The sequence below is a fragment of the Oncorhynchus mykiss genome, chromosome 3 (genome assembly GCF_057628025.1).
Source record: "Oncorhynchus mykiss isolate SJ-2025 chromosome 3, ASM5762802v1, whole genome shotgun sequence".
Classification (NCBI taxonomy): Eukaryota; Metazoa; Chordata; class Actinopteri; order Salmoniformes; family Salmonidae; genus Oncorhynchus; species Oncorhynchus mykiss.
Genome location: NC_143024.1, coordinates 30,904,983 through 30,917,500, shown reverse-complemented (window position 1 = coordinate 30,917,500; position 12,518 = coordinate 30,904,983). Strand labels below are relative to the sequence as shown.

General features: G+C 45.4%; 1 protein-coding gene across 47 annotated transcripts in view; it reads left to right on the top strand.

The window, feature by feature from the left end:
* The window catches only part of rims2a (regulating synaptic membrane exocytosis 2a), a 247,315-nt gene that overhangs the window by 108,306 nt on the left and 126,491 nt on the right, over positions 1-12,518 (top strand). For 41 of the 47 annotated variants that reach the window (XM_090227800.1, XM_090227790.1, XM_090227688.1 and 38 more), the window contains one exon: positions 1,469-2,415. In XM_090227800.1, the coding sequence (XP_090083926.1) occupies positions 1,469-2,415 (947 nt within the window). The remainder of the gene's footprint in view (positions 1-1,468; positions 2,416-12,518) is intronic. The other 6 variants (XM_090227805.1, XM_090227695.1, XM_090227752.1 and 3 more) reach the window with 1 other exon arrangement.

The following is a 12,518-nucleotide window of genomic DNA, read 5'->3' as shown; positions in this document are numbered from 1 at the left end:
GTCTGGTCGGACAATATTCTTGGAACAGTGCAGTACTGGTGTGAGTCCAGTTCAGGTGTGAATACAGTAGTTGAGACTTAAAAAGTGTTTCGTATGATCCTGCTCTTCTTCCTGGCTTCACAGTATTCTAGCTCAGTGCAGCGACTACAGAAGGCTAGTTATATATGTCTATGTGACTCTACTGGCTGTGTGTGGAGCAGAGCAGTGGTTTTCCATGGGGATGGAGGGGGCCGATATAATTAGGGAAGAAGTCTCTCCTCTTCTCCTCCATTACCCCTCTCCTCCTTTCCTTCTCTCCTCCCCTCTTGTTCTCCTTTCTTCCTTTCCTCCTCTCCTACTCGTCTTACTCGTCCTACTCGTCCTACTCGGTTTGAAATGAGATTGTTAATAATCCCCTTTTCCCAGCATTTTCCTAATTTAGGCACATTATTACTGGCTAATCTACACACACCACAGACACCTTCCTCCCAAATGCCTGGCCCCTCCCTCTCCCTCTCCAGACAACAGACAGCACATCCCAACGCTGGGGAACAGTGTAATTTATCATAGCACAGACTCTCTCTCTCTCTTTGACTCTCTTTCTCTTTCTTTTTCTCTCTCTCTCGCACACATACGTATGTGCGCGCACACACACACACACACACACACACACACACACATACACACACATGCTTTTAATTTGAAAACATGAACGGGCCATACTCAAGCAACGTCTGCTGTTAATCATGTGCCATCTAGCTGTTTGAAATGCATTGCAATAATCATAATTTATCCGCTTTACACCAACACAGTAATCAGATAGAATGAACATGAAGATGAAAGATGACCTATAGTATCCACATAGTAACCAAGAGGAAATGAAACATATTATAGATCAATAGATAATAGTGTACAGGTAGAATGTTGAATGTATTTGTACAGACTTTGACTCATTACAGGAATAACATCAGTTCTGATGGTGAAACTATTTCCTGTTTTGAGACTTTTTAAGGCTGCTTGGTTTCTGAAAAGCGCCTTGCCTTTTCAGAGATATCTTGTCTTTGGGTCTGGCTGCCATCTTAGTACTCCTAGATATATTTTTAGTGAAGAGAGTCAAAGAAGTGCAGGAGTCTTCTTCCCAAACCCCCAGCTCCAAACCCCCAGCTCCAGCTATGTGACAGCTAGCTATGCCTTTCATCAGCAGTCTATGAGGCCCACGCAGTGTGGAGTACACACACACACACACACACACACACACACACACACACACACACACACACACACACACACTGGTGGTTACCCTTTCTAGGGAACTGCTGTTTTTGAGTGGGTTTAAAAGGCAGGTAAGCTCAGCAGAAAGCCCTGTAGATCTTTCATCCTAAGCATCAGTGAGAGTTTTTATACAGCCTTTTAAAACCCTCTTCTGACTAAGATAATTTTCTTTCCTACTTGACCCTCTGACTAACAAGTTTTTTTCTTTGACGGACAGGAAACGAAGCCCATCAGCATCCAGGGATCCAAACCAAAGATACGACCAAAGGGAGGAGCGGGGTCAGTATGCCCCGGGGGACGGCACCATGCCCAGATCACCGTCCGACTACGGGGATGGGGACCCTCGGCGTGGGGCCCCACGGAGGTACCAAGACGCTGAGGCAGCGCGGGGGGAGTACCGTGGTGGACGTGGCCGCTGGCGCTCCCATGAGGACTACCCTCTGGACCAGGACGGGCCCTACCCTCTAGACGGGCCCTACCCTCTAGACGGGCAGCCCAATGAGTACGAGCTGCAGCGCCAGCGCCAGGAGGAGTACCAGACACGCTACCGCTCCGACCCCAACCTGGCCCGTTACCCCGTCAAGCCCCAGCCCTACGAGGAGCAGATGAGGATGCATGCTGAGGTGGGCCGGGCCAGGCACGAGAGGCGCCACAGTGATGTGTCTCTGGCCTACACGGAGCAGGACGAGCCCCAGGGACCAATCCGCCTGTCCAGACAGCACCTGACCGAGCGCCGGCCGCCCATGGTGGGCCAACGCTCCTACTCCATGGACAGAAACTCCCCCACCCCTGGAGGCCACCCCCGGACCTCCAACCACAGCCCCCCCACCCCACACCGCAGCCCCGTGCTGGGGGACAGGTCAGGGGACATGAGGCGGGGGCCAGGGGAGCCAATAGGGTTCAGGGGTCATGATTATCTAGACCCCAGCTCTGCAGTCAGGAAGACCAAGAGGGAGAAGATGGACACCATGTTGAGGAACGACTCTCTGAGCTCTGACCAGTCCGAGTCCATCAGGCCGCCGCCACCAAAGCCCCACAAAACCAAAAAGGGGGGTAAGATGCGGCAAGTGTCCCTGAGCAGCTCGGAGGAGGAACTGGCCACCACGCCGGAGTACACCAGCTGTGAGGACGTGGAGATAGAGAGTGAGTCTGTCAGTGAGAAAGGTAGGAACACTCTTCCTCCTGCTCTCTCTCGTTCTACTCTCATACTGTACACTAGGGGGGCAATCTGAATAGGCAACCTATTCCCTATAGTGCACTACTTTATAGGGCACTCTCTTTTACTAGGGGAAAATCTGAAAAGGCAACCTATTCCCTATATAGAATTGCTCTATATAGGGAATATATTTTTGGGTCTGGCCAAAAGTCATGCACCATATAGGGAATAGAGTGCCATTTGGGAAGCACTGTGTTATGTCAGGGATAGTCAAATCACTTTTGCATTATTCATTGGGAAGTGTATTCAGTGTCACTGTCAGCTCATGTTGAACATGTTTATTGACTAATTACCACTGTTCCATATTCAGTGAGTTAGTGGTACGACAGTAGTCTGCTAGCTCCATATGTTCAGTACAGAGGACTGAGTGCCATTGATGACTAATGAGCACCAGACCATCACAACTCTCTTCTCAGTCGCCCTTAATTATATGAAGGAAACTACAACATTTATCCATGAAAACAATACCACATGTTCTGTATATGTTCTGTATTGTCAGGCTTGCATAACTAATGTGTTTTAATGTAGGCCTCGTGGTCTCATTCATAATAATATGATATGTCGATTATGATAGGAATTTGATCTTATTAATGAGCCGTCGCTTAAAAACTAACCTTTTATTCCCTCACAGTCTATGGTCTGTCTGTGTCTTTGTTACGTGATCTGACCTGTTTTGTGTGTGTGTGTGTGTGTGTGTCAAGTCTATTCTACACTGTACAGCAACTGTGTGGAGGGAGCTTATTATGTCGACAGGGCTTGGCCAGATGTGTGTAAATGTCAATGCAAGAGTGTGTGTGTGTGTTGGGCTGCTGCTTTAGATACCTTATCCTGTCTCTGTCCTCCTGTAGCACACATTGCAGGGCCTGGCTACCACTTCTGTTTCACACATTCAATCTGATGTAATGGACTCTATATTATATAACACAGATAGAGGGAGAGCTCGAGAGATAGCGAGAGGAGTGACGAGAGGGGGTGGGAGAGAGAAAAATAAAAATATGGAGAGAGGAGAGGAGGGGCCAGGGAGGAGGGAGAGAGAGAGCCAGCAGAGAGCGAGGAGAGGAGAGGAGAGAGGGGAGGAGAGGAGAGAGGGGAGGGAGAGAGAGAGCGTGGGGAGAGAGTGGAGAAAGAGAGAGAGAGAGAGAGAGAGAAGGAAGGAAGGTAATGATATATGTAATTGTAGTCTGATACTGTACTTTTACAGTGTTACAGGTACGCACGCACACACTCATACACACAAACACACACACTTGTTTCACACACATACACACAAACACACACACACACACACAAACTGTCCCAAAGTGTGTGTGTGCGTGCGTGTGTGTGTTTGTGCGTATTGGGCGGCTCACTCCAATAGGATCAGGGCCAGAGGTGATGTGCTGTTCCAGTCATTCAGCCTATAGGGAGTCAGTCTGTCTGTGTCTGTGGGTTAGTCTGTGATGCTGCTTTTGAACGGCCTCTGGCTGAACAATGTCATCAGTCGTGCATATTAATTAATGAAGGTACGGCAAATGCAATTAAGTGGTAGAATAATTAGGGTTTCTCCCTGTAGGATTCTAGCCTCGCAAGCCGCGTGATCTTGCACGCTAACATGAAAGGTTCCTTGCACTGATAAATCCGCGAGATCAGGCTACTTGTGAAGCCAGTAGGATTCCCCCTGCACGACAAATCAACTCCGTTGGATCAGCCAGGGAGCACGGGATGGGATTGGAGTAGACAGTGGAGTGGAGTCGTGAGCTGGGCTGGGCAGAGTGGAAGTTTGAAGATGAAATGTTTTTTGAATGGCTTACTTCTAGATTCTAGCCTCTAGTCCCTAACTCCTAGTCCTTATTGTTGTGTATTTACTATGGATTAAGTTATATATGACATGCTATTTTATCAAATCAATTATCTGTAATTAATATTACCTGATTAAACTAATCATGTAAATAGTTTCATATTTAAACATTTAAATTGCACAACAATTCCATGTGAATGTGATAGACTTCCCAAGATACACTTTATATCGTCCTATCATCAGTAATAATGTCTCAGATGACAACTGATCTGATATCATAATCTTTAAGTACCAACGGATATTTTCAACTGGTTGGATTACCGAAATATGGTTCCGTTCCCAACCTCTTGATGTTACCAGACTCTCTCTATGTTAACAAAGGGCTTTCCAAGAGTCCAATCTGTAGAGTAGAGAGAGAAAAGGGGGGAAAGTATTTATGCGGGCCATAAACCTCACCAACAGGGCAACATCATGACACTAACTACTACCTTTCTCTACTCTAGATGTAGGCAATAGATAGTTATGTATTATAAGGTTATAAACATTCATCTCATACTACTGTTACCACAACGATCGAACCACTCTCGCCCTCTGGTGATGTCATAATGTTAAGGACACTAACAACGTCCCAGATAGAGGGAAAGAGAGAGAGAGAGAGATTAGGTCTGGGCCGGCAGAGGAGCGGTCACCGTGCTGAAAGCATTGCCATACGGGCGGCAGGCTGGCTTTGTGGTTTCCATATTAGTCCTTTGAAAAGGCAGACAGCTTCCAAAGGCGTTTTTAAGTGTTTGTAGAGCTGTTTCTGAGGAGTGACCTATATAGATTCCCCTCTAAAGACTGTATGGCACATCTACACTCAAGGGTTTACTTCCCTGTGTGCAGTCTCTGTCTCCTTTGGATGACTGTGAAGGACTGACTGATGTGAGTTAGTCCCTCTACACGGTCCCTTTCACATAGCTTGAAAGTGAAACAGTCATAGTTCTTATTTGTATGTGTTTTTATTATGGATCCCCATTAGCTGCTATCAGATATAAAGCTGCACATATCGAATAATGCAGTGCATTCGGAAAGTATTCAGACCCCTTCCCATTTCCACATTTTGTCACGTTACAGCCTTATCCTAAAATCTACACACAATACCCCATAATAACAATGTGAAAACAGGTTTTTATTTATTTTGGCAAGTGTATTAAAAATAAAAAACAGATATAGTTGAAGTCGGAAGTTTACATACACCTTAGCCAAATACATTTAAGCCAGTTTTTCACAATTCCTGACATTTAATCAGAGTAAAATGTCCCTGTCTTAGGTCAGTTAGGATCACCACTTTATTTTAAGAATGTGAAATGTCAGGATAATAGTATAGAGAATTATTTATTTCAGCTTTTATTTCTTTCATCACATTCCCAGTGGGTCAGAAGTCTACATACACTCAATGAGTATTTGGTAGCGTTGCCTTTAAATTGCTTAACTTGGGTCAAACGTTTCAGGTAGCCTTCCACAAGCTTCCCACAATAAGTTGGGTGAATTTTGGCCCATTCCTCCTCACAGAGCTGGTGTAACTGAGTCAGGTTTGTAGGCCTCCTCGCTCGCACACGCTTTTTCAGTTCTGCCAACAAATTTCGTATAGGATTGAGGTCAGGGCTTTGTGATGGCCAATCCAATACCTTGACTTTGTTGTCCTTAAGCCATTTTGCCACAACTCTGGAAGTATGCTTGGGGTCATTGTCCATTTGCGACCAAGCTTTAACTTCCTGACTGATGTCTTGAGATGTTGCTTCAATATATCCACATAATTTCCCTCCTCATGATGCCATCTATTTTGTGAAGTACACCAGTCCCTCCTGCAGCAAAGCACCCCCACAACATGATGCTGCCACCCCCGTGCTTCACGGTTGGGATGGTGTTCTTCGGCTTGCAAGCCTCCCCCCTTTTCCTCAAAACATAACAATGGTCATTATGGCCAAACAGTTCTATTTTTGTTTCATCAGACCAAAGGGCATTTCTCTAAAAAGTACGATATTTGTCCCCATGTGCAGTTGCAAACCGTAGTTTAGCTTTTTATGGTGGTTTTGGAGCAGTGGCTTCTTCCTTGCTGAGCGGCCTTTCAGGTTATGTCGATATAGGACTCATTTTACTGTGGATATAGTTACTTTTGTACCTGTTTCTACCAGCATCTTCAGAAGGTCCTTTGCTGTTGTTCTGCGATTAATTAGCACTTTTTGCACCAAAGTACATTAATCTCTAGGAGATATAATGCGTCTCCTTCCTGAGCGGTATGATGGCTGCGTGGTCCCATGGTGTTTATACTTGCATACTATTTTTTGTACAGATGAACGTGGTACCTTCAGGCGTTTGGAAATTGCTCCCAAGGATGAACCAGACTTGTGGAGGTCTACAATTTTTTTCTGAGGTCTTGGCTGATTTCTTTTGATTTTCCCATGATGTCAAGCAAAGAGGCACTGAGTTTGAAGGTAGGCCTTGAAATACATCCACAGCTACACCTCCGATTGAATCGGTCAGGGAGGTGACCAAGAACCTAATGGCCACTCTCCCAGAGCTCCGGAGTTCTTCGGGGGAGATGGGAGAACCTTCCAGAAACCTTCTCTGCAGCACTCCACCAATCAGGCCTTTATAGTAGAGTGGCGAGATGGAAGCCACTCCTCAGTAAATGGCACATGACAGCTCGCTTGGAGTTTGCCAAAAGGCACCTAAAGGACTCTCAGACCATGAGAAACAATATTCCCTGGTCTGATGAAACCAAGATTGAACTCTTTGGCCTGAAAGCCAAGTGTCACGTCTGGAGAAAACCTGGCACCATCCCTACGGTGAAGCATGGTGGTGGCAGCATCATGCTGTGGGATGTTTTTCATCGGCAGAGACTGGGAGACTAGTCAGGATCGAGGGAAAGATGGTCGGAGCGAAGTACAGAGAGATCCTTGATGTAAACCTGCTCCAGAGTGCTCGGGACCTCAGACTGGGGTGAAGGTTCACCTTCCAACACGACAACGACCTTAAGCACACAACCAAGCCAAAGCAGGTGTCATGTCTTTACTATCATTAAATGAAGACTTTTAGTTTTTATCAAAGATTCTCTGTAATTAGTATTACGCGATTAAACTGATTAATCATGTAACTGTAATTAACTAGGAAGTCGGGGCACCAAGGAAAATATTCAGATTACAAAGTTATAATTTCCTAATATAACTTTTCAGATATTTTATCTGATCAATTAGTCTTCTAATTAATGTATTATTTACTTTACCTCACGCTAGTCTCATTCCAAACGTCGTAAATTGTTGGTTATCTGCACGAACCCAGTCTTCACGATGAGTCATCCATACATCAATTGTCTGAAATCATTTATTTACTAACTAAGTAATTCACAGAAATGCATAAACAAACAAACAAAGTACATATGGTTACAAGAAGTGATAGGGGAATGTGCCCTAGTGGGCTAAACCGGCATGGCGGCTTGTTAGACAAAAGGGAAGTGGGGGTCGACTGAGAAGACAACACACCGTTGATAATTATAACAATTGAAATGCTAATCCTTTGCACATGAACGCTCACTCATTTGGGAACAATTGCAATCAATAAATATATTTACGCTCAGTGTGTCGTCGGGGTCTCTGCTGAAAAGTTTATGTTGGAGAGTTTCCGTCCTCTCTCTCTCTCTCTCTCTCTCTCTCTCTCTCTCTCTCTCAGACTAGTAATTAATATCAAAGACTTGTTCTTATTCTGTCGGTATCGATAGTCTAAGAGTTTAACCACGTGGTATGGTTAAAAGATTCAGCAATCGTCTCAACCTTTGTCCTAGTTGAGAACTTGTCAAAGTTGGGGTTTTATTCAGGAGTTGCAGAAAAGGGCCTGTCCCAGGATGCCTGACCCTAACTGGGCTCATGGGCGGTCCTCTGATTTCGTTAAACTCAAAAGGGAATTGGAGTTTCCTTCATTAAACAGTCCAAAATCACATTACACAATTTTACAAACAGTATCATCCTCACTCATTCATCTTATACAACAATTATATGTAAATCTCATATCTGAGGCTATTATATAAACAGCGTTATGGTAATATGGCCGCACCGTCTCTCATGAGTTTTACAAACTTGTACCAAATGGACCAGTTCGTAGCTGGATTCTTCACCGATCTTTTATACCTTCTCCGGAACATAAATGTTGTTCGGACCTCAAGTTCTGTGAGGTGTAAGAAATTCCTTTGTTCTCTATGAAACTTCACTCTGTCTCTATACTGCCATGAGGCAGGATCTTCCTGGAATTTACGATCTCTCTGACCACAATAGCCTAGTTGTAGGAGGCAGGGAGAGGGGGTTGGGGCTTGCTGTACCCAAAGAGGGCAACGTCATGACACAGGAGTGGCTTTGGGAAAAGTCTCTGAATGCCCTTGAGTGGCCCAGCCAGAGCCCAGACTTGAACCCGAACGAACATCTCTGGAGAGACCTAAAAATAGCCGTGCAGCGACGCTCGCCATCCAACCTGACCAACCTTGCGAGTATTTGCAGGGAAGAATGGGGGAAACTCCCCAAATACAGGTCTGCCAAGTTTTTAGAATCATACCAAAGAAGACTCGAGACTGTAACCGCTGCCAAAAGTGCTTCAACAAAGTACTGAGTAAATGGTCTGAATACTTATGTAAATTTGATATATCAACATGAATCAACCTCATCATGTCAGTTTCCCCTCAACACCATAGGATATGATTTTGGACAGGATAGGTATTATACTGTATGGCATCTGTAGGGGTTTAAGGCCTGTATTTCAGATCTCCACTACTCCTACAGACAACTACATGCTAAATAGCAACACACAGACTCTCCCCTATCCCCTGTTCCCTATCCTGTAGCCTTCCCACTTGTTTGTTACAGCAGGACAATGGTTATAGACTAAGGGTAGTTTTTCATTCCCCTGCTTCTGAACGAAACACTCCCATTGACACACACACACACACACACACACACACACACACACACACACACACACACACACACACACACACACACACATATACACACACACACACACACACACACACACACACACATATACACACACATACACACACACACACACACACACACACACACACACACACACACACACACACACACACACACACACACACACACATTGAATTAAACCCCATTTTCGTTCAGAATTAACATCCAAAGCTATCCTTCAAGAGTTGTGCCACTTGACTCACTCCACGCAGGCCCACAGTCGTCATAATTGCAAATTGATTTTGTTGTCAAATCTGTAATTATGGGGGCTTTTACCTTGGCAACGTCAAAAGCAGGAAAAACAGATGAGAGGGAGGAAAAAAACAAGAGAGAAGAGGAGAGGAGAAAAGAGGACAGGGGATGAGGGGAGGAACGCAGAGCTGCTTCACAGGTGAAGAGGAGAGGAGGACGAGGATGAGGATAATACAGGCAGTCAACATTCCCCAGTCCCTGTGTTATGTAACTTTCTCTCCTCACACAGGGAGGGAAGTAGCACATGGCTAGGTTAGCTCAGACTGGCTCCATTATTGATGCATTGTATTGTGAAGGTTATGTGAAGGATCACAGTAGTGGTGGGGTCACAGAGTAGTTTGAATGTGGACTGCTGAGGCGAGGGAGGTGAGCTTCTGAGGTATAGGATGTATGGTTTTGTATTTTGGAGGTATGGGGGGAGGGGGCTTACAGTATATACTGTCTGTCATTAAAACCCCTGTCCCGAGTCTGTCATATGTAACATGCATAGTAAGCAAGCGCTCAATGATTAGCAATAGGAATGGTGTTTGGCCTGAAGGACGAGCCATAACCAGATAAGCAGAACATACATTCAATAGCTTGGGCCGAGGGGGGAGAAAGCTGAGGGAAAGAGTAAAGACGGCAGAAAGCACCTTCTGTCCATCTGTGGCCAGTCAGCAGCACTATGGTCTGCTCTGCTATGTTATACACTCAGTGAGCTGCTTGACTGGCCAGGAAGGGAGGGAGGGAGTTCGAGGTGGGTGAGGTGAATACATGGGTGTGTTATGGCAGGCTAAGCTCACCTTTGGCCGTGCTCTCTGACCCTGGGCACTCTGGAGTTCTAGGGGGGAGGTGAGGGAAGGAGTGAGTGAGGGAGAGAAGGGGAGGAGGTGCCATCAGTAATGGCCTGAGCTCCTGGCTGCTCCTGGCTGGCTCGTTGGTAGTGAGGCTGGGAGACTGATTTAGTGTGACGTCCCTCTCACTCTGTTTTCCTCCGTATTGATCTCATGACATGCCACCTCATGATAGCGCAAGCAGGACAGAAACTAGAAAAGACGAGAGACGCCGAGAGAGAGAGGCAGGGAGGGATAGGGGGAGAGAGAGAGAAAGAAGGAGAGTAATGAGAGAGAGAGGGGGCGAGAGAGAGAGGGGGGGGGCAGAAGAGAGAGAGAGTGAAGGGGGTGGGTGGGGTGGATGCTGTTTAGTGATAAAACCAGACTAGATTCTCATTACATCTCTATCTCTGGTCTGGTTCTGTAAGTTTTTAGGACAAGGACTAGTCCAACATCCCCCTGCTGAGTAAAGGGCATTCTTATGTTCAATGCCAGACATAAAAATGAATAATGTTATAGTGTTTCTAAATTGTAATAACAGTACATTGATTATTATTTTTTATATTTTTAAGTATTGAAAAAAATAACAAATGTCCTAAATAATAATTGATTCTGTAGCTCTTTAACCTGCTCCACCTTGGATGTTTTTGGACAATCTGGTTCCACAAACACAAATCACACAGCTAATCTGCTCCCTTTACCTCACAGCATGGATACTGTTTAAACATACACAATGTTTCACCTCTCTCTCTCTCTCTCTCTCTCTCTCTCTCTCTCTCTCTCTCTCTCTTTGTCTCTCTCTCTCTCTCTCTTACTGCTCTCGCCCCCCCGAATTGTAGTAAAAACACCATCAATAATTAATGATCCAATTAATAGTGTACACTGGTTTCTATTGAGTTGTCAAAGTGATGGAGAGCCTGCTGGCAATGAACTCTTTCTCCGCTGTCTCCTCCCCACGTTGTGCTACTGCCGGAACCCTGAATCAGCACTTTGGTGGTGGGTCCCCGCGCCTGCTGCGCCGGGACCGAGTGAAACCAACTGGGGGGGCCGGGGATGGAGGGAGGGACGAGGGAGGGAGGAGACTGCTGATGCTCACAATTTACGGCTGTGATGAGTTTCCTGTTGGCTGAATCACCCTCAGCTGAGGTTTTACCGGTCCTCACCAGGGATCAGGGCTTAATTGTGATTGGCACTGTTAATAAAACAGGAGGAAGAGGGAGGCAACAGAGGGAGGCCACATTCTCTAGACTGGGACAACAGTAGCTTAGCTCAGCCCCCATCTGAGGGGTATGGCGGTGGATTGTGTGTGTGTGTGTGTGTGTGTGTGTGTGTGTGTGTGTGTGTGTGTGTGTGTGTGTGTGTGTGTGGTTGGCTTCAGATGAGCTGGAGAGATGTGTGATTTCAACATGTCCATGAGATTTCAACATGTCTATGGGATTTGAACATGTTAATATGATTTCATCATGTCTATGGGATTTAAACATGTTAATATGATTTCATCATGTCTATGGGATTTAAACATGTTAATATGATTTCATCATGTCTATGGGATTTAAACATGTTAATATGATTTTATCATGTCTCTATGGGATTTAAACATGTTAATATGATTTCATCATGTCTATGGGATTTAAACATGTTAATATGATTTCATCATGTCTATGGGATTTAAACATGTTAATATGATTTCATCATGTCTATGGGATTTCAACATGTTAATATGATTTCATCATGTCTATGGGATTTAAACATCTGTGACTGTTAGAATTGCAAGCCGTAAGCTGTTTGGGGCTATCATGGACACAATAGCAAAGTCATTGGGTTGCAGCAGCTGAAACAAAGAGAGGCAGGGAGAGGAGAGGCAGCGATGCTAAAATGTGTTTATGGCGACTGGCAGCAGCAACAGCTCTGTGTGTGTGTGTGTGTGTGTGTGTGTGTGTGTGTGTGTGTGTGTGTGTGTGTGTGTGTGTGTGTGTGTGTGTGTGTGTGTGTGTGTGTGTGTGTGTGTGTGTGTGTGGCAGGGAGGGTAATCAGTGTTGAGTGTTGTCAGCTGTTGGTTCCAGCGGGTCACGGAGGGCACAGCCCATCTGGGGACTTCCATAATGTTTTATCACTGGGCATAATTGTATACAGTAAGTGGTTTTAGCACCCACAGGGACGGGTGAAGGGATGGAGGGCTTGTGATAGGA